Below are 19,530 nucleotides of genomic sequence, written 5' to 3'. Positions count from 1 at the left end.
TCACTCTATCCATGGCCGCTGTACGTGTCGGTCTCGTTGCATACATGGTTGTATTGTTGTATGCAACGAGACCGACACGTACAGTGGCCGTGGAAGAACTGATGTTTATTGCTTGCGCACCGGAAGTGCTCGAGCGCGTTGCCAGACTGCAGGGGCGTAGCCGAGGGGGGGGGGGTTCATACCCCCCCCCCCGAAATTTTTCAATTTTGCTTGCGCATATATACACGCACACATACAAACTCACGCACGAACATACATGAAGTATGGTTGAACCCCCCCCCCCCCCGAAAAAAATTTCTGGCTACGCCCCTGCCAGACTGGGTGGCGTACATAGACGGTCTTAGCGGTAACCAATACATCCTCTTTTCTTTAAAATTACGAGCTGATTACAGAGTATGTCCTTCAAAAGGTGCAAGAGCACCTTTTGAAGGACATACTTTTGCTTCAGTGCAAGAGCAGACTTGTTAATTCTGGTAGCCCAATCGGTGGGGAGGTCTTCTGATTCTTGATGACCGTCGCGGGGATGTATTATAACGGTGTTCTATAGCAGTCTCTGCTGAACCTCTTGGGGCCTGCACAGCTGGCTTCTCGGTGGTTTGTTGGCTGGACGACGCTCTAGGCTCATCTTCCCCCGACACTCCTGCTTGTCTAGGAGGTGCGGGAGGAAGGCATTCTTCGGCAGCCCTTGGTCTCACCATGGGCGATGATTCTGTAGGTGCTTCTAGTTGTCTTGGGGGCGCACATAGTTCCCTTGCTGTTGCTGTTGATCTTGCGGCACTAAGGGAAGGTCAACGCTCATGAATGCCCGTTTTGCATCGGTTGCTCCCTGCAGTCCTGACTGGCTCCCCTCCCCCGCGTTACTAAGTCCAGTAGGATGAAGCTGCTGTGGCGCTGAGTTGCTAGAGTACTTTGTTTTCCGTAAGTCTTGGCGGTTCCTTCTGAATTCGCTTCCATCCTCTGTTAGCACCCTGTACGATGTGGGGGCCACAAGGTCCAAAACCTTAGCTTTCGTGCCCCATTTGTTTCCAGACCAAATACGAACAGTGTCTCCGGGGTGGAGCGGCGGGAGATGCTGTCCTGTGTTCATATTTTACTTGTGTTTTCGAGGGTTTGATAGCTGCCGTGGTGAATCCAAGCAAAGGTCTGGGAGTGGTGTTCTGCTGTTGCGACCCATTAGATACTGGGATGGTGAGACACTGTCTTCCAGTGGAGCTGCACGGTAGTTAAGGAGGCCAAGCCAAAACTCCTCCTTTGACCCTGCCTTCTTGAGGAGCCTTTTTATGATTTGTGCCCCTTTTTCCGCGAGTCCATTAGATTTCGGATAATAGGGGCTAGAGATGATGTGCTCAAAGTCAAACATCACTGCAAAGTTTTTAAGTTCCTTGGCTGTAAACTGAGGACCGCCATCAGTGCAGAGCTCATGTGGAATGCCATAGCGTGCAAATACCCGCGAGAGTGCCCCGCCACGGTGGTCTAGTGGTTATGGCACTCGACTGCTGACCCGAAGGTCGCGGGATCGAATCCCGGCCGCGGCGGCTGCATTTTCGGTGGAGGCGAAAATGTTTGAGGCCCGTGTACTTAGATTTAGGTGCACGTTAAAGAACCCCAGGTGGTCGAAATTTCCGGAGCCCTCCACTACGGCGTCTCTCATAATCATATGGTGGTTTTGGGACGTTAAACCCCAGATATTATTATTAAATACCCGCGAGAGTTTATTGATGACTTCACTTGTCGTGGTCCCATGCAACTACTCAACCTTGACAAAATGTCTTCAGCTAGCAGCATGCGAGACAGTGAATATTATCAGAATTTCATTTATTCACAAATTTTTATGAAGTTAGGTGGCGTGGCTAGGATGCACAGTACATAGCCCACGAGTGGGACGAGGGCTCCTGAGGCACAACCCACTGGACGGGCACGGAGGAGCCCGCCGGATGGTCTGGGGGCACGAGGAATCTGTCCCAAGAGTTTCTAAAAAAGGAGACGGGAAAAAGATACAATACTTGAGACTAATAAAAAGGAGACTGCATATAGCGTAACGGCTAGTTGATTAATTGCAAAGGCATATCATTTCACACTGCATTAAAAAAAGTGATGATGCACGTTCCATGCCATCGGTGCTCCTAACGATAGGCGTGCGAAGGGTTCCCCTTCAGGGGGGGCGAAGGTTTGTTGCAGCGCCCCCCCTCCCAATTATGTCAATGTATGGCACTGACATTGTGCCCCTCCCTATTATGTCAATGTGTGGGGCTGACTTTGTGCCCCCCCCCCTTCTTAGGTGAATAGGGGGGGTGCCGCCCCTCCCCCCCCCCCTGTGCACACGCCTGTGCTCCTAACGAATTGCACATTTCGCCCAACACGGATAAATGTGGGCACAAAGGAGGGCATACTGATATTTGTTGAGGTGCCTTCGAGCTCAGCTTCTTAAAATGAGTTAAGTATCAAAATAAATGTCCATATACTACCCCATTTATGCCCGTATTACTCTGCAGTGAATAAGAACAGCAGCTACGGGTCACACAACAGCAAATTTTTTTGCACTCTGCATGCACCACAATGTAGTATGAATGGGCCATAGTGCCACATAATTCCTTTATCAGCCCTCTGTAATGTCACAGATATTAGGGTAAAAGTGTTTGTTAAAGACTAGCCAATCATTGATTGATTAAAAAAAAAGCCAGAGTGCATCAAGTGCCATACTTGAACTCAACCTTGAAGTACATGTATGTATATATAGTGGATTTCAGTGGATTTTCCTTGAACAACCTGTACCAATAGGAAAAGTAAAACGTGGAATTTTTATTCTAATAGCAACCTGCAAATTTGTAAGTTTAAACCTCTTTTGCTGCTGTTTGCTGTACTGGGTGACCTAACTACCTTGCATTGAGCTTTAAAACAGGTGAACCATTTTAGATGAACAAAACCAAGAACATATTGTTCAGTGAAGTTGTCCATTCATTAGTAAATCTCCTGTTGATGATAATCTTTTGCAAGATGTCATTTAAGGCACTGTAGGCCATTATAAAAATGTCTAGTAAATGGTATGTCTTCAGCAGGATGGCAATTGTATGCCTACTTTTGCTGCCTTTGAAAGGATTATGATGATATATGCTGTTTAATGGAACATGGACCAGTAATGGCCAAACAGTGCCAGGACATGGTAACGGACATGGTTATCATGGTGCCTTTCAAAGAAAGCCCGCGAAACAGAAAAAAATGTCGTGCTACCATGCACCAACCTGCTCCAGAAAGAAGTTCCTTCGAACAGTCTCATTGGGAGTTGCTCATGGTAAAAAAAAAGCCAGAAATAAATCGGTTGATAAACTATCACTTAGTCTGTAATGCCTTAACCATGCTAGCTGTCAAAGGATGTTTCGTTAGGAATAATGAAAAGAAGTAGAAAACCATCATTGTGTGGAAAAAAAACGCCAGGCCTGCGCTGAAACCGCAGCACAGTCACAGCGAAAGCTGGAAGAGCGGCGTTTCTAGAGCCCGTTAGGCTCTCTTGGGGCTACAATACAAGTACACTAGAAAGGTACCCACTACGCCATAAATCACAATTTTTGTGAAGTTGAGAAACACCTACTAAGCCATTAATCATCATTCTGTGAAGAAACGAGGCACCAGCTACACGTCTGTAAGGCATTATCTGCACTTTGTTGACGCGACGACTGATGACGATGAAGAATCATGGCTCAGCCCTTTGTAATGGGTTGGAATCTTCAAACGGCTCACCAGTTATGTAATTTGCATTGGGTGACCCCCGGTCACTATTTCCCTCTCCCGTCATGCTGTATAACATACGTTGACGTGGGAGAGAGACGGAGGGGGGGGGGGGGGGCAAAGAACTTTACTGAGACCCCGAGGAAATGGATCATGCGCTTATGGGCTTCCTTGGCAACCAATACAAGTGCACTTGCGAGGAACCCACTACGCTATGATTCAGTGTAAATTTACTGAGACCCCGAGGAAGTGGATCATGCGCTTATGGGCTTCCTTGGCAACCAATACAAGTGCACTTGCGAGGAACCCACTACGCTATAAATCATTGTAATTTTTGAGAAGTAGGGCAGCAGGCACTGTGCCATTTTTCGTCATTTTACGGAGAGCGTTGGTACCTGCTAAACTCATGTAAGGCATTATGCGCACTTTGTTGATGCTGTGCCTGATGATGAAGAAGAATTATGGCATAGTCCTTTGTAATGGGCTGGAAGCATTCAACAACCTACTCGTTGCGCAAATCGCATTGTGTGACGCCAGGTTACAGAATTCGCGTTGTGCGACGCTTGGTGCTTATTTTACTCTTCTAGCACGCTATGTTGCATATGCTAAAGTGGTTCCTTCCCGACATGAAACCTGTATAGGACCTTTTTGCAAAGCAGTTTCAAGCACCGGCATGGCTCAGAGGTTGAATACTGGGCTCCCACGCAGAGGGCCCAGGTTCGAACCTCGTTCCATCCTGGAATTTTTTTCTTATTTCGTTTTTTTTCTTATTTCGAGCGATACTGGTTACGGACACCGGCGGCGGCGGCGGACAACTACGGCGCCAAAAACGGCCGGTGAAATGATCTCATAACAGGTTTCGCTATAAAATAGACACAATGGCAAACGACTATTACACATGGCTACTGATACACCAAAAGTGTGTTGGAAGAGGCTATATAACATGTGGTCCATAAGTTGCTGTCATAATTGGGATAAAGAACTACAAAAGGCATAGAATGGAGGCAAGACACAACACAGAGTGGCATGTGGCAAACTACATTCATGAACAAAGCAATAAACAATAAAATAGTAACTACAGACATTTGTACATTGCAAAGTTATTGCATAATTTTGCTTTTTTAAACATGACTAAGAGATACATAGGTACTTACCTAACCCATGCCAAAGAATCGATGCTTTCACTTGAAGATGTGTAAAGTTTATTGAATGGCAGCACCTCCGGGTTCACTTCTGCAAGCAAGAAAACAGCTCATTTTTGAAAAAGCACATACAACAAGAGACAAGGTGAAGGAGGGAAACAGGGCACAAACAACACAGGCAACACAGTCAGCAGGAAAGAGTGATTTCATAAATGCACTTTTTTGTAAAACCATGCATTAGGCTTGAGAAAGCAGAGAAACTAACTTCTCAGCCTTTTGGGAATACACATCAAGTAGTGAATTGGATATTCAAATATTTCGTTTTAACAAACTCCATCTGTTTCAGGCCAGTTTATTTATGGATCATCATGTCTCAACACAAAGCATGAGAGGCAACATACTGGTTTTATTATGAATATCAACCAACTAGCCTACCAATGCACTTTAGGTGGGGGGACATGGGTTATATTTAAGGTGCCTGGCCTCCAAAACCAGATCGAGACAAGAATGGCCAGGCAAAGTTTGCAGCAAAGGCACAGTCAGTGCCGTCAGCAGAAAAACGTGCAGCAAAAACGCACAGGACAGTGAGCAGTAGACAGCCTTAGAAAGATTTAAAGTGACCCTGCAACACTTTTTCAGCATGGTCAGAAAATGCAGCTGATTGGTAGTCGAGGCTCCTGAGAACACGCCAACCAAACATTACAGCACAGCACGCAGCCTGCAATTTACAATTAATTCTCAGTCAGCTAGAAATCACTCACTCTTCTCTCTACAAATGATGCCATATACCCAAATTAATGTGCCATATGCCCAAGTTCCCGGCCGTTGGCTGATCTCAGTATCGCGAGCTGCATACTTACTGTGGCCGCCGTGGGATGCCTCAACGTGCCCACGTATGCACTCGTGATCGCACTGAAAGTAAGCCGTGCGTTCGAATAAAAAATGAAAAGTGCTCAAAGTCCTGACATGCCCTGACGAAGGGACGCAGCTTGTCATCCCCCTCCCTGCACGGCTTTCAGTGCGCTTGCTGGTACAAAAGGAGAGAGAAAGCGCATAAAGCGTGCGGCAAATCCCTGTAACTTCGCTCATACTTGACGGATTCTAAAAATTTTTGCGGCAGCCGATTCGTGAGGCAATAAGCTTTTTTTAAAGAAGCCATTAGACGATTGCTTGGAAAAGTGCTGCAGGGCCCGTTTAAAGGTTCCATATGGAGGCAATACAACCAGATTAAATAAGAAAACAAGATTATTTTTCTGATCCGTTCTCTTTGCTCTTTACCACTGGCTTGTACTCAATGCTGTGTACTATTCACAACTTCTATGGACTCTAAATGATGCAATGGTACGTCCATGGCGAACACTGAGAAGGCTGTGATGCTGCCAGGACGTGTGCATTGTCTTTGAGTGCAAGTTTTTGCACAGGAAGTAAGTGACAGCACTTTACTACAGCTGAAAAAATACCTCGGGTATATTGTCACGTGGTCGTGAAGTCGACGAAGACAACAGTCAGCACGTCTGAGATGAAACTGTTTATTTGGCCGAACTTGTGGCCGAGAAACTGAGAACTAGAACTACAGCAATACACGCTGTACAATGATAGCGGCGAACAGGGCGTCGTCCGTCGATCAACTGACAAGCGGTCAAGCGCGTCGGCTTTTATACAGGTGCTATGGAACTTTCCAGCAATATCGCTGGTGGCGGCGTTATCTCTCGACAACGCTGGAACATTCGCGTGCGGCGCGCAATCTTAACAAAACGATCTACCAGAATCGTGAAGCTTCTCGAACACTGCTTCGGGACCAGCGTCGAGCGTTGATAACCGTCCTTGCTGGTCAAACTCGAACACATCAAAATAAAAGCAGAAGCGGGCGTGGCAATATGAATGCACATACGTTAAGCACTTATACAGTAGACTCTCAGTAAACGGAACCTGAAGGGACCAGGAAAATGTGTTCCGTTTAACAGGAGTTCCGTTTACTGAGAGATGAAAATGGGTGCAGAATACAAGTAAGAAACCAATCGTGTTAGATGCAGTTGTTCCGTTTAAGCAGCAGTTCCGTTTAAGAGATTTCCGTTTACTGAGAGTCTACTGTAATTCCATAAAATGCAGCAGCCCAACATATCGCTAGCATGAAATCGTTGATAGGACTTCCTTACAATGCATGAAATGATCATGCACATGACTCAATCCGCGATGCGCAGCGCCTATAGGGGCGCCACTGAAAGCCGCGTAGTGGCGGCCGTTGGAACCGCTCGCAGGTCGCGTAGCAGACGCCTCATTTGCGCGCGTGCGATTCGCCGGTTGTGCGCGTCCCAGATAATTACTTTTGCGACAACAGTGTGCGCAAAGGAGCCGCACTTTATAATAGTGGACATGTGTCCGATGTCACAGCTGTGTGGGACGACAATGTCCCCATACGCGACAAGTGTTTGTCACAGACAATCGACAACAATCTTCTCCTACGAAGTGGAGCTCATCGTAAGTACACCACTTTCTTTATAACGTCCCGATCACTAACGCCTGCATGCGTTGACGCGTGAACCAATGTTTTTTCTCAACACAGTAGCTTCGTTTACGTGCCATGTGCTGATATAGTAGATTTTGAGGGAGCGCTGTCGCACCGGCGTATAGATTTCACAGGGTCGGCCACGTGAAGGGTCAGCGTTGGTAAAACTTTGAAACCAGCACGATAAACTTGTGAAAAAATAAACGATAAGCTTGTCATCATCGGTGCAGAAGCGCACAGCGAACATTCTGCACCGATGATCGCATTCCAGTGCCATCAATAGGTAGAATGCAGCCGATTTCGTACAGCACACGTGTGATTCCACGGCACTTTTTTAAAGGAGCCGTCACCAGCCCTACATTTTCTCGCATTGCGCTTCGCACCATTCGTTTTTCAAGAGAGCCAAGGTATCGCGTCTTATCAGTAATAACAACCTCATGTGAATTGTAGTGTCTACAATGCAGGCGAGGCGACCAAGTGTAAACGTAGTAGCATTCGCTGAAAACGTAGCGACAAAAAAGAATAAAAACACGGTAATCGTTCTAACACTGCCGTAAACAAAGCGCGATTGCTTAGCTTCTACGTCGTACAGCCGCAATCCACCGCCGCCGTCGCTTTCGCTCATGAAATAGCACCAGAAACCTGTAGATGTGCGTTCCTGGCCATTTTGTGTGTGCGTTTGAGCAGCCGACAACGCAGCAGTTATTTTTCGACATCGCTGAGGCCCGCCAGAATCGTTAAATCACGATGAAAAACACAGCCATCCGTGCACTCGCGTATAGACGCTCGCGGGAACACTGCTCGCCGTGCCCCGCGAGCGCTTCCGAGGCGTGGCAGCAGATGGCGTCGTCGGCGCTTTGCGCATCGCCTATAATAAAGTGAGAATTCCAGGAAGCGTGTCTTGTCATGCTTTTCCCTGCACTGTACCCTACTGCGTAGCATGTTGTTCGTTTCACTGTCAGTCCAGGGCTGTCAAATTCAGCATGCTTTGTCCAGGGTATTGCAAGTAATGAAGTGGAGATTAAAAACACAAAATGGAGTTTGCTCTTGTGCAAGCAAACAAAATAGCCAGAGCTGTGGTTTGCAATTCTTGAGTGAGCAAGAACAGTGAAAGTGTATCCATTTACTGGAAACGTGCCTTACTCTGTTCCTTTGATCAAGAAACAGTGGAAGGTTCCTGGCCAGCAGTGAACAAAACAAGCAGCAGGTCAAAAAAGTAATTGTTAAATAGTACTGCCACTCTTTAAAATTTTTGGTCTGTGATGAAGGCAACTAAAGAATTATACATGTAACAAGCAGAGGCAACAAAAAGAGCACCACCAGCAGAGAAAATAAGATAGGTAGACAAGGATACAGTGACTGTAAGAGAGATCTGAAGGTCAGGGATTATAAGAGGTACTTTCTGGGTGCGTGAATCCAGATAACGTGGCGGGTATTTTGAATGTTGACATTTCGTGATGCGCCTAAGGCCCACTGTGTATCCTAGCCACATGCAGCTTTCTTTGTGACTCACATGACCACTTAGAAGAGAAACTTATTCGTATAGGTAATTGATGGGTTCCAACATCGGAACACTGTGAAGTAGTTATATGGCAACGTTTGCCAGTAGTAGTGATAACCAAACTAGAGCCATACCTGTGCTTCCGAACAAGCTTTTGAGGACAGCTGCCTGTTTGTTTGCAAGTTTGTTGCTCTCGTATTGTTCCTTCTGTTCCGTTTCGAGCATGACTTTGAGTGCAGTCTCCTCCTTCAAATAATCTGAAAGCTGATCTTCAAGGAGGTGCTGTACAGATGAGACGCCTTCTTCAAAGTTGCTATCTGCTTCTGGAGCAACATAAAGACCTGTGAAAAAAGATGAATTAGTGAAGTTCATAATGCTATGAATTGAACAGCATTCGACACAACTTCCAGCCACTTCAAATTTAGTGCATTTTGAACAAAATCTTGGATGTGTAAAATCTTATCAATTCAACGCAAAGGCATCTGAACAATGCTCTTAGTCATGAGCCACAGAGAAATGTAAAAGAAAGTGTCAGCAACTTTATGATCAGAAACACAAGAAATTCCTAAGAACCGCATCTTCTACCTTCTTTTGCCTTAATACTACTCGCAAATTACCACAAATTAGGGTTTCCTAGGTGGCACCTTTTCAGTGCTAATATTATGTCGCAAATGCAACATTCAAAGAGACACAGAAGAGATAAAAGGAATGAACTATACAGACACATTTAAGGAAGCATGTCTTGCAGGTAGATGCAAAGAAAAAGTTCCGTACTTTTTAATTTTGTAAACCAAGAAAGACCATAAATGCTTGGCTATGTGTCAGTATAAGTTTGGCTTTATGGTTTTACAGTGATGGTGCATTACAAGAACATATGCACTGCACCCTCGGTGCACAGAGTGATAAAGTGAACAGAACTGAGGTCACAGTAAGGTCTATGTGACCCATGCATTTTGGAGTTATGTTAAAGATTCAGGTTTTCCTTTGCTAAAACAGCTCCCCTCTATTACACATTTCTGGAGTGCATGTCTAGCACAAGTACAAGCCTTTTTTCGTTTTTTCACAAGTACCTTTAATACAGCAAAGCACAAAAGCACAAGTGTCCTTCTTAAACAAAGGTTCAAGGTTAATGGCATGCAGACCTTTCTGCTGATAAGATTCTTTGCGAGCAGCCCGAAGCTGTTTCATGGCTTCCAACTTCTCAAGATATTCTCTCGTGCGGCTGATTTTAAACCGTATTTCTCCCAGGATAGAGTCCACTTCCTCTTTCATTTCTTCTTCCTATTAGCACAGTAAAAGTAAATACAATGCATCAACAGGATGGTGCATCACAATAGTTTGAGAGCATCAACAGCTTGAGAACATATTTTATAAATTCATAAAATAGTTGCGCCTCTTTTTTAAAAAACTGCACCAGATTTGAGACCTCGCTGTTGCATGATATAAGATGTTCATTTTACAGAAGATTTAATAAACATCTGTGCATATGTATGCACAAAACAAAACTACTGGAAAGCACAACCTGATTTTCACATAAACAACAGTGGCAGATGTACACAAGTTTTCAGCTGAACCGCTGTCTGATTTCAGTTCAAATGTCACACAAAGGAAGGATGTTGCTTTAGCGTCAGTTTAGAATTATATTTGCAACCATCATTTGATTATTTTCTTTAGAAAAGGCTGATCATGTGCACAGCATAAGCAATGATGCCCCTCAAGAGATGTCCATTTTGGTGTGACGAAAATGTGGCCTCATTTTTCGACTTTCCGGCTCTAAAGTTGAACCCCTCAATAATGAAAGCCCTCAAGAATGAAATTCTTGCAGCAACGAAGAAATCTGGCATCCCTGACGAACATCCATAGAGTTGAATGCATTGGATGCGCTGTGCAGTGTCGATGCAGCGATACCATATGCTGTTAACGCCGACTTGATCGTGCTGATGTGTGCTGACGCCGACCTGATCATGCATAGAGAGTTTAACGACGACGCTATTATTGAAAGTGTGCGCAAAGAATATGAGAGTGACGACGAGAGTGAGGAAAGCAACGAAACGCAAGAAAGGCAAGTAAGTTAGCGTGAAATTCTTGATGCTTTGGATATCATTTGCAGTTTCCTCGGCGCCCACGACGACGACGACAAAACTATGCAAAGCTTATTAGACTCTGAGGCTCGAGCCGTCAAGCTCCTTCAAAGCAACCTGAAACACAGCAAGATCAGTGACTTCTTTAAATAAATTTTGGTTGTGTGAAGTAACTGGTGTGCGTATTTTTCTGTTCTCGCGACAACAAAATTCTCTTGAAAACGAACAAAAAGAGATTCCCCAGAGATTTCTTTATTGAGCGGTTCGACTGTATGGTGATAGCTGCGGACCACCGTAACTGCATAGAAAAATCTACGTTTATAGGCTGGCATGGCTACAGATTTCATTTTATTTATTACTTCTTAAGGGCACAAAGGCATTACAGTTCTGAGGAGCGGCTTGGTTCACTACTGACGAAGTGCACTTTGGTTTTACTGTCAAAAAGAAAGTATGTCGTGCTCGTACACATGGTATTAAACTTAGCCCAGTGCAAAATGCTTACTCTGAGCAAGATTTTAATAGAAATAAGTCAGCAGTTTAAGCTGGAGTAGTCACATACAACAGACACTCACTTATACAAAACTCAAACACTTAGCACGAAACACAGACATATTCACATGTTTCAATAATTTATGGCTAAAATTTGATATAGGCACACTGATCACTCACTTTTTGCGGAGCTAAGCCAAAAGAATGTAGGGCATGCAAACATGAACACAAGATAAGAGAAACGTGTTTGTGTTGTCTTGTTCTCTTCTCCTGTGTCCATGTTTGCATGCCTTACCTCCTTTATGATGAATCTTTACAAACTAGCTCAGCTTTCTGCCGTTCTAAAGCTGAAGGTGCCCTTCATTTGGTATGCAAGGGTACAATTTAAAAATATGATCCAACATTTTGGGTAGCGCAAAACCTTACAAAGACACTCGGATATGACAAGCTACAAGCGGTGACTTCCAACTGAAAGTTTATTGGACATTTGTGGCTTGTCATATCTGTGTGTCTTCATAAGGTTTCGTGCCACCCATAATGCTGGATCATTACCAACTAGCCCAATCAAATTGTCTTTTAAAAATATGGCTTTCAATGTTCTGGCTCACTAGATATCAAATTTAACAGTGCTGCTACAATGTAAATACTATTGTTATGCATACGTTCATAGTGTATATAGTATGCTAAATTTTCTTTGAAATTTCCCTGCACTTGTAGGAAGTACACACAAAAAAAAGGAGATCCAAGTGAATGATGACTTGCAAGTAGCACTGCATTACAGCTGCAGATGACTTCTGAATTTTTCTGAATGAAACAGATCTGTACTGCATTGAAGCATAAAATTACATAAAATGCATCACAACAGTCAAATACTGCATAATAATGGTGTGCGAATGAGCTTGCAATTTAGCCAGAACAGCCATTCCTTACGAGTTTTTGATCGTTATGAGATTCAGAAACATTTGAATAATGTGTTGTTGACCCGATTTCGTGAAACATCTAACAAAACTGCAGCTTGGAACGTGCTGCTTGTTTCTCAAGCATAACGGGAAAAAGAAAGTGACAAAATTCATTAGAAACACACGATTAGATTGTTTTTGGACATGCAGTAAGTTTCAAATTTACACCCTGACATTAGGGTGTGGATTGAAAAAGTGACAAAGGTTCCATCCAATTCATAACGGTAACAAGGCTTACTAATTAACAGCAATATGCTTTTGTCTCGGTTAATGTTGAGATCACTGTTATATTGCAATTCATTCAACATTTTGCTGGGACAACATATACAGGTTTATCTTAGGAGTGATCACTGTTTCTGTTTTTCACATATTTCGGATATTGTGAATGAATTTCTTCAAAGACTAGATCATGACTTCTGTTTTTGTTGCCACAGCTTGTGTGACAACTGTCACTCCAGGTGGGAGGAACCCGCCACGTGTTTTTGCCTTTTGTCTTTTCTTCCTAAGTGTAATAATAATTGTAATAATGTAAACTTGAATAAAGATCTATTCAATTCAATCTACAGAAAAGGTTGCTTATTAGTAACTGCTTTGATATAGTACTGTACACAATTACCATTGTAACTAACCTGTCTTTCTTGATTTGCTCGCTCCAATATCTGTTGACGGCGTGCATTAATCTTGGCTTCGATCATGGCCACATGTTTGGCATGCTCTTGAGCTTCTTGTTCTCGACGTACACGCTGTCTCTTCAGCCTTTCCTAGATGAAAAATGAAACATCAACTTTAGAGATATGCATTACAAGAATGCTTACATGAACACAATGTGTCCATGTAAACTTCACATGACCGAATGAAGTATGCAGTGATGCTGATGATTTGCGATTTGAAAACATTTTTGGAGCAGTAAAATTTTTTTGTAGCACTTTGGAGCATGTAATTCCGCATTTAGGAGCACTTCAGAGTGCTACGAAGGAGAAATTTTGCATTTAGACACTTTCTGATCCAAGCGCGGTCTTGGTTTATGCCAGCTACTAGCCAATAGCAGCAGTCAGCTGTTTGACAACATATAGCTGGCGCCCAACCCACCAATTGAGTGAGGATGGGGGCCATCTGAAAAGAGGGCACCTGAAGAAGTGGCAACTTCACTTTTCCCTTGTAAACTCTTCGTACCGCACACAACTACAAACTTTGGTTGAAGTGTTCACAGGAATATTCTTTGCTGTTCGTAGAATGTGTTTTTTCAGCAAGCCCGAGGGGTGTTCTAGGACCCCTTTAAGCACTGGAACCTGTGGAATAACTGAGCTAAGAAGCACTCAAGTCTTTGTGCTTCACCCAAGTGACTGCAATGTGATAACACCATAAGACCAATCCTGTCGTTCAATTACTACTCAACTATGGTAAACAAGAATACAGAAAAGAACAACTGCCTTCTACTTGTGCTAGAGCAGAATACATAAACACCAGTTATAGTATGTACCATAGTGTGCAGCTTTTGCTGTGACTCCGAACACAATGGCTATACTTATTTCTATACTCATAACCACTAGACTAGAGGACTGTCCACAGCAGAGGGGGAATGCTATAGTGGGACTGTTCAACTTACGAACATGGCAAAAAGAGGGCTCCAGAGTCAACCGAAATATATACAGCACAGTTTTACTGTACATTATTTATGCAAGAAGGGTGCATCGCTTAACAAAAAAAGAAAGAGAGAGCAACGTAGCTGCTCATTATGACGTGAAGAAGAGAAAGTTGTGTGAACGTACCCTTTTCTTTCGTCGTCGCTCAACTGAAGTAAGTAGCCGAGATAGAACATCCTCCTTGGAGAGCTGTTGACATCGTGACTGGAGCTTTGCCTGAGAGAAAGTTGGGGCATGAATAATTGCATCTTTTTATTTACACAGCTGAAACAAAAGAAATCGCACATGATTGTGCACGCATAATACGCACAAAGTACAACGTTTTAATTTTCACGCTAAGCCTGCAACTTGTGGGGTAGTGCATTCTTGCTGAAGTGCGACGCAAATTTATTACCTCGTGTGTCCTAAAGAAGCATGATCACTAAAGGAAAACCCCAGGAAAAAAACTAGGTGAGACGTAAAATATGGCGTTGTACAAACAATCATCCATCGTATGGTAGTTGGCAAAGGCCATATTGAAGAATGCTTTGAAACAGGGTTTGTCTTACACGCCCTGCTTGTATATCCACAAGTACTGAAAATGGCATGCACGTGCATTGCAAGCAGCTTGCTTCTTAAAGGGCCAGTAAACAGGCTCCGACTTTTTTTTACACCCCCCCAAAGAAGCTTGCCAATTTGTACAGTAGACCGTGGCGATCACATTTTCCGAATATTACAGCGCTGTGTGCCGCGCAGACTCTCCATTTCGAAAAGCAATTCTCGCGCCGCTTTCCTTCGCCTGACCAATCCCCCTCGTGCGTGCAATGATGCATACTTGCCCACGGGCAACTTGACGTACCAGTGAGCTCGTCAATTGGTCTAAACCAGGTCTCAACAAGTTAACGTCAGTTCCTGTTCCCATCCACCGATACGAAACTGCACCTTGTTTCTTGGCCCTGCGGTGATGCGGTTTCGGCCACGCAGTTGTCGTGCCGAAACCTCGCACCGCATGACACCTGCACGCACTTCACCTTCGACATGAGCAACACGTGGAGGGGAGGAAGCGTTGTTCAGTTGTCGGCTGCAAATCGAGCGGATAGAAGGGGACTCTGCAGTATAGCTCGGACGGGATGCGTGGGGTTCTCCACGCTTTTCTCTCGTGCCCCTTCGTCGTCTTGGAAAGCAAGCACACATTCCTGAGCACTGCATTGTGAACTGTCACAAAGGTTTAAAAATACCGAAGAGCCGAAAACTGCCCGTCAAGCTACGTCAAGCTACCCCTCTAACTTCCTTATTATAGCACGTACTTGCAAAATTCTTGCGGCAGCATGTTCACATAGCAAACGTGGGCATATTTATCTTCATTACAATTTTAGGGGCAAAGCTCCTTTTAGTCTAACCTTGTCACGCGTCTGGCGTAAGGCGTAACCGGCAGTATACTACGACCCATCACCGATCCTTTGCAAACTGCCCACTACTTCGTCTTTGCAAACATCCCACTACGATCCATCACCAATCCATTACTTCACCGACCATAAAGCCTTTATAATGAAGGGGGAATAGAAGCCACCTTTGCAAACTACCCACTACTTCGTCTTTGCAAACATCCCACTACGACCCATCACCGATCCATCACTTCACCGACCATAAAGCCGTTATAATGAAGGGGGAACGGAAGCCACGTCTAGCTACCACTTACGATTAATAAAATTTCTTGTATAAATATATACAGTGTTTGTCACGTCTTTGATGATGTACTGGGCTATCGCTTTGATTACTGCTGGGCGAAACCACTGAAGATTTCACGGTGTAACCATGATTGCTTCAGGAGCTTCGCCCAAGCTCTTCATCATTCACCCATGAATATGCTGTGAATTTTTTGGACCTCGGGGCTGTTTACTGGCCCTTTAAGTTTATGGCACAGTTCTTAGCATTGTGCAAGAGTCCGCTGTTTACCAGGAGTACTGGTGACACACAGGATTCTATAAACATTTTCAAAAGTTGGCAGCTCATTAAGCCCAGTCACAAGTATGCTCACTGACATGCACAAACTTGTCTATGCACCTAGTACCTGCCATGGCTGGTCAGAGACACCAGTTTTGAACATACAACAGGCAAGTGCCAGCACACGTTTGCTCCTAGGCAGGCTAGATGACATGATAAACATTGCTCCATATTAAGCTGTTCAAGATAGCACTTCAAGATATGTTATCTGGATTTGGCTACTATGCATTGGTTGAGCAGATGCAGGAAAAAGCCACTCTGCATCCTGTAGCATGGCAGGACTAGCATACGAGCATGAGCACATACTGCAGGCATGTAGCAACACGAGACAGCCCAAGCACTCAGATGTCTTGATCAGATTGCCATGAATGTGGCACACTTCACAATGTGGCACATGTTCCTTTGCAGCATCTATGCATGCAACGTGAGTTTGTGTGTGCCTTTGCTGCCAAAACACTACGATATTCATAGATGCTCTGGTGAAGATCTCCAGACTGGGATTCATTATACTATGCCTACACCTAAGTACACAAGAGCAGCCATATGCAATCTTGTACTCAATAGCAGAATGGTGCAGCCACTGAGCCGGTGCACCTGATAGTAATATAATTGAGTTAAGTATCAAAGCCACCGTAATGTGTCATAAGCACTCTTTTGCACACATGCTAAAGTAGAAAAAAGAAAGATCTAACCTGGTGCAGTTCAACATGCTGCATGAGTGCAGACCACTGCTCATCGTTTCCACGCAGAACAAGGCTATCAGCCAATGTTTCCAGCTTCTTCAGCGTTTCCAGGGCTTCCAGTGCCTCTCTAAGCACGATCAAGGGCTGTAACAGGCAACAATGGTTCCAAAAGTTGTCCCTCCCATAAAATTCTCAATTTGAACATCATGAAACAGCTAAAACTTGCATTAATAGTGCTCCTGATAGTACAGGTGTACAAGACAGTGACAATGTGGTTAAAAAGTCACTAGAAAGACTGCAACATAACAGCCACACTTTTTTTAAAGGGTCCCTTATCACCTTTTTAGTCAGTGCAAACAAATGCAGCATGTAGGTCATACAAGTTCTGATTACAGCAAAAATACTGCGACATTAGAAATGTCCTATGTAACTTTAATGGGACTACACTATGTTTTACCTCAACAGAAATTGGCAATACTGTTGAAAACACACGAATTGGCACAAGGGCTGTTTCAATTTAGGCACACATTTAAAGATTTCTAGTTTGCTAAGCCAGTAAATAGATTCTGATGTGTGGTGCAGTGCTATATATGCAGTGCCTGACTACTTATGTGCTACACAGAGGTATTTTTAAGGGAAAAGGGAAGTGTTAATTAAGGCCCAGACAAGCAAAAAGGCAAGCATTCATTCTGCAGCATTATGGCATAACACAGGATGCTCAGAAAGACTCGAGATATTGCTCTATCAGAAACAGACAACAGAGGTCTAAAATGTATGACACCTGTGTGACACAAACTGGCATCTGTGGCAGGCATAGAATAATTAAAGTTTGATCAGCACAGAAAAAAGAACATAAAAACTAGATGCAATATGATCTTACGGATGTGCCCTCTTTAGCAATTGGCACATTTTCCTTCTTGATGGAGCTTGTCTCTTGGCTCGATTCATACAGCTTGATTTTGTTCTGCAGCCACTGTGGTAGTCTTTTAATCTGTATGTCATCCTTAGACGCTTCCTCCAGTGGTATCTCACTTGTGTGCACTTTTGTGAGTTGTGGTGATGGCACACTGTTCATCCATTGTGGCGGTCTAACGCCACTGTTTTCAGGAAACTGAGGAGGAGGCTGCAGTGGGGGAGGAGGCTGCAATGCTGGTTGCTGCAACGGGGGTAGCCTCAATGGGGGTGGCTGCAATGGGGTTTGCGGCTGAGGCACACTGGGGGGTGGGTAGAATTGCTGCGGTGCAGGCGGTGGTACACACGGTGGAGGCATGTTGTAGGGAGACGACAATGGTTGGCCCTGAGGCACTGTGGGCCATGTTTGGAACCCTTGGTTAGGCAGAGTTGGCCGTCCAGCACCTCCAAAACCCTGACTGCTTTGAAGCAGTGGAGGTGGCGGCCGATGCTGATGCCAAAAGGCCATTGCCCTGTAGGAATATGCGTGAAATCATTTCAGTGTTCGCGATCAGATATCTTACATGACGAGCCCAATTTAACTTCACACATCCAACACTGACAAAATGTTTCTATTACAATTATCTACACTATGAAGAAGTGCGAATTTTTAGATATGTACCACAGAGACATCTATTGCACCACCAGCTATGCACAATGCATTTTCTTTTCTTTATAAAAAAGAAGATATAAACAAAAGGAAGCTGTAGAGCGGGAGTACTAAAGCCTATTTAATAGGCCACTGGCACGCAAAAAGTTCAGTAAGGCTTTAAATGATTTTCGCTGTGCAGACAGTTCGGGTCGGCATTCCAGCACTGACTGTCGTCTGTCGCGCGCCTGCTCTTCTCTCCGCTGTCCTTTCCATCTTTCTTTCTCTTTCCCCCTCCCCTTAGTGTAGGGTAGCAAACCGGATGCTACAATTCTGGTTAACCTCCCTGCCTCTCCCTCGTTTTATTATCTCTCTCTCTCTTTTTTTTATAGTCGTAGATGCGAAATAGAAACAAGCCAAGCCTTCCCATTGAGCACATCGCTCAGCAGTTAGAAACGTGTGGCATATTCGGCAACGCCGTATATTTTACTTCTACTTCCTTCCTGTAATTAAACTTTGTTCTTTGACCTTTTAACAGTGAGTGACTAAGCTTCTGGTTTTCCGGTGCCACTTATCGACCCGACACTGAACCCGCTACGCTGGCTTCATTCTGATCGCAATAGTACAATGTATGACTATCACGGTCAACACACGTTATATTTTCTCAACACATCCGCTACAAGCACTCAAGCGTGTTTCGTTTACGCGCTTATTTCGAGCACTACATTCGAGATTCCGCTGGGTAGGACAGAATTCATACTAAGGTCTCAAGCACAACGGACTTTCTGCTGATAATACAGACGACAAGAACTGTTAGATATCTTACTCAGATAGGTGTAGATTTGGATTTGCCGGATTTGCTACTATTTTGATAAGCGGCGACACGGCACACCCGGCACTTCAGTTCTTTGCACCTCTGAATGAAACTAACGCCGCTCACGTTTGCACATCGCATTTTTCAATCATTAGCATTTAAATGCCTTGCGATCGATGCAGTTAGTCCAATAAGTCACATCAAACCATCATCAAACAATGCATCAAACTACTTTAAGCTCGCGATAACGTGGGACCATCGTGGGACGCTGAACATCAGTCAAAACCATACCAATGAAACAAAGTATTTTGAAACACCAATTTATGTTTTCTACAAACGTATGAATGGTATATAAATTTTTAACGTGTTATCAATAAGACAAACAACTCTGTAATAAAGCGAACGCAAATGTACGCATCACATACGTAACTACGTCTTTTCCTACGTCTGCGCTTCGCTGGATTGC

General features: G+C 44.2%; 2 protein-coding genes across 4 annotated transcripts in view; both read right to left on the bottom strand.

The window, feature by feature from the left end:
• The window catches only part of LOC119388138 (uncharacterized), a 266,896-nt gene that overhangs the window by 109,915 nt on the left and 137,451 nt on the right, over window positions 1-19,530 (bottom strand). The window lies entirely within an intron of this gene.
• Window positions 1,801-19,317, bottom strand: LOC119388135 (programmed cell death protein 7). 2 transcript variants are annotated; one of them, XM_037655782.2, is made up of 9 exons: window positions 19,077-19,317; window positions 17,591-18,134; window positions 16,720-16,854; window positions 14,171-14,260; window positions 13,031-13,162; window positions 10,015-10,153; window positions 9,007-9,213; window positions 4,883-4,956; window positions 1,801-1,971 (listed from the first exon to the last, which is right to left on the bottom strand). In XM_037655782.2, exons 2-9 carry the CDS (start codon window positions 18,128-18,130, stop codon window positions 1,816-1,818), a joined length of 1,473 nt encoding a protein of 490 aa, XP_037511710.1. In that variant the 5' UTR covers window positions 18,131-18,134; window positions 19,077-19,317; the 3' UTR covers window positions 1,801-1,815. The 2 variants fall into 2 exon arrangements, with proteins under 2 accessions (XP_037511710.1, XP_037511712.1); XM_037655784.2 differs by having other exon boundaries at window positions 1,837-1,971; window positions 4,878-4,956.

The sequence above is a fragment of the Rhipicephalus sanguineus genome, chromosome 3, assembly GCF_013339695.2.
Source record: "Rhipicephalus sanguineus isolate Rsan-2018 chromosome 3, BIME_Rsan_1.4, whole genome shotgun sequence".
In the NCBI taxonomy this organism is placed as follows: Eukaryota; Metazoa; Arthropoda; class Arachnida; order Ixodida; family Ixodidae; genus Rhipicephalus; species Rhipicephalus sanguineus.
This window is presented reverse-complemented; position numbering and strand designations above follow the sequence as displayed.